The 2974-nt window shown below is 37.0% G+C and overlaps 1 protein-coding gene across 1 annotated transcript in view; it reads left to right on the top strand.

The window, feature by feature from the left end:
• Positions 1–2966, top strand: part of LOC117122497 — a 5753-nt gene extending 2787 nt beyond the window's left edge. The window contains exons 5-6 of the mRNA XM_033268084.1: positions 1440–1949; positions 2193–2966. Of these exons, the coding sequence (XP_033123975.1) occupies positions 1440–1949; positions 2193–2719 (1037 nt within the window). The 3' untranslated portion in view covers positions 2720–2966. The remainder of the gene's footprint in view (positions 1–1439; positions 1950–2192) is intronic.
• The last annotated feature ends 8 nt before the right edge of the window (positions 2967–2974 follow it).

Below are 2974 nucleotides of genomic sequence, written 5' to 3'. Positions count from 1 at the left end.
ATCAGATTTGCTGATAATTATGTCTATTTTCATTTGTTTCAATGTACTTAAAGGCTACATGTTTCGTTTTTTAATCGATATTTTTTAAATATAAGATTTGTTTTTCCATTTTTTGGGTTTCAACTACTGAACCCGGCCGGATCTAGTGAATAATTTTGATAAGGGCCATGTGTGTGCGTTGTGGTGGTGTGGTATAGTCGACCTGTCTCTTATACACATCTAGATGTGTATAAGAGACAGTCTGACCACTTAGAGGTGTCATAAAAGTTGGAGTAGGCCTATAATAATTTCAGGGTTACTATAGAATTAGTAATTTTTAGCCATTATAAAAAAAAAATAAAGAAAACAGACAAAATTGTATTCAACGTTTATCTGAGAATGCCACTGACCATTTAGAGGTGCCATAATCATATTTTTTCCCTTAGCCCCAACTGTCGTGGTGCTGAAGTGGGTGAACATTCCATTAGTAAAAGACCCTCCCTGGGTCCCTTCTATTTTGACTTCCTGGACCCGCCACAGTTGGAGTAGGCCTCTCATTTCCGGGCTACTATAGAAGGGTAATTTTTATCCATCGGGGGGAAAGTGAAGGTTTCGTTGGAGAATACCCATATCAAGGATAACCCTCATGATTAATAATTCATTGAGATCGTGGAAGCAATCCCGACTTCGACTTTGCTCGGAAATCAATGGCGAAGTCTGAGAGTGCAATTTCTGATCTAGCGGTGCCATAATCAAAAATGTTCTTACCTCTGCCCCAAGCATGGTGGAGCTGAGGTGGTATAAATCCTCCATCTGCGAAAGTACCCAGTGGCAGATTCAAGAGGGCTTAGTTGCCCCCCCCCCATAAATTGTAAAAAAAATTTTTTTAATGTGAGATATTAAGAAAATTATATTTAAATTTTATGTCTGGTAGTGCATCTGGTGGCCATCTAGAGGTGCCAATGTCACAAAAAATAGTAGATCCTTTACCTGTGAAAGTAACACCCCCTCCCCCATTGCCCCCCTCATTCCGCCACTAAAAAAATAACAACAAGTATGAAGTCATATTACAGTAGCTTGATGCCTGTAAAATAACTAATCAAATTCACCAAACTTCATCAAAAAAATGTGTAGCTTCGCTCCCTTAGTGTCCCGCGGGATCTCAGCCTAGATGTTCGCTTTGCTTGCATACTGGACCTTATGAAATGCCCCCCCCCCCACTTTCAAAAACGTTCCGCCGTCGTTGAATTTGGATATATTATTTTCAATGCTCAGTATATACTACGCTTGCTGTCTCTTATACACATCTAGATGTGTATAAGAGACAGATCCTTATANAGTATATACTAAGCTTGTATTATGTTAAACAGTACATGATTCGAATTGTAAAAAAGTTAATTTAGAAACATTTGTTTAAATTTTATTTGCATGCTTTAAAACCTGAATTTGTTATTAATTAGATTTGAGCTTCAGCAAAGAAATCAGGAATTCCTACGCCCTCCAAGTATTAACCACTGACCTGGGAACAGAGAAAATGCAAAAGTATTTCATGAGGAAAGGTAAGCTGAGAGGCAAACATGAGGTCGGAAAGTTCCTGTCATGGCAGAGAAAAAATGGACCTTTAAAGAAAGTAGACTTTGGATACGAAGCAACAAAGATCTTCATTGACGATGTGGACATCGACTCGTTCGATATTACCATCCTGATGTCCTTAATTCAACATTGCTTTAGTCCTCAAGGCGATAAATTCTGGGACAATCCACCAGATGTTCAAGACAAATCCGAACTGGCAAATTTAAGACGCATTCAACTGTACAAAGAAAGCACTCTAGACAGTCATAGCAACAGGACTACAGATGTAGAGTTTGAGACACAGTGGAAGGAACTTGCCACGATCTTTAGAAATATCGGAGTTAGCAATGAAGACATTCAGAAATACCGCAAGCTAAGCATAGCACAACCAGTTAGAGGTAAAACTTACTTCATAGAATTTGTACTTTGAAATATGGAACAAATGAATTTGATATTATTAATTTCTATATTGCATCAGGCAGCTCTATCCGATTGATAACATACAAAACTGCTAAAGAATGAATATTTAAAATTGCAACTAAAGGTATTGCCATTGAAACCAACTAGTAACATAAATTAACCAGTTGTTTTAAACGTTACTGTATTTCCTAATTTTGATTTTACCTTTTTATTTATAATAGGGTTTGAGCAGGAAAACGTTGAAGAAATCAGAAATTTCCAAGTTATTCTATCAGCTGTCGTTGATGTCGGCACTGTAACTATGAGAGAATACTTCTTGGAGGTTGCTAATCAAGGCAAGACAAAACAAAACAAGGCTACTAAACTAGACAAAAAAGAAGTTGGACGATATCTGATGAATGAGAAACGAAGAGGTAGCTTCAAAAATGTAAAAATCACTCATGAGCAGAACGCAAAGATGTTCACACCAACAGCTGACATTGACACGTTCGATATCTCAATTATGTATTTGATAATCCGTAACTGTTGTTGTAGCATTCCATACTCATTTTGGAACAACCCAGATATACTGCATAGCTTGGTACACATCCATCGCTACAGGAACACAACGCTTGCACATTCTCCCAAAAGTAGAATGTCAAATAAAGAATTTGAGATCGAATGGAAGAAAGTGAGAGCAATGCTACACGCTGCTGGTGCTTCTTTAAATGACATTGACAAATATATGGGGCTAAGATTTATAAACTAAACGAATACGCCTACAGGCATGGAAAGGCGAAGGAGGTATGGTTAGATATTACTGTACTATGATGTACAACACTCAACCGACGTCATGGAACTGGCTCACTGACGTCATCATAACTGAATCAAAATTTTGTGCAATGCATGGATTTTCTTTGTTGTGTATTTGTAAATTCGATAATGAAACAATTATTTAAATTGATGTAGTACTGTATAATATAATATTTTACTTTTCGTGAATTTCTGATGTTTTCAATTTTAA

Source organism: Anneissia japonica, unplaced genomic scaffold, assembly GCF_011630105.1.
Source record: "Anneissia japonica isolate Jap-2015-1 unplaced genomic scaffold, ASM1163010v1 scaffold1889_len2455224_cov183, whole genome shotgun sequence".
Taxonomy (NCBI): domain Eukaryota; kingdom Metazoa; phylum Echinodermata; class Crinoidea; order Comatulida; family Comatulidae; genus Anneissia; species Anneissia japonica.
This window is presented reverse-complemented; position numbering and strand designations above follow the sequence as displayed.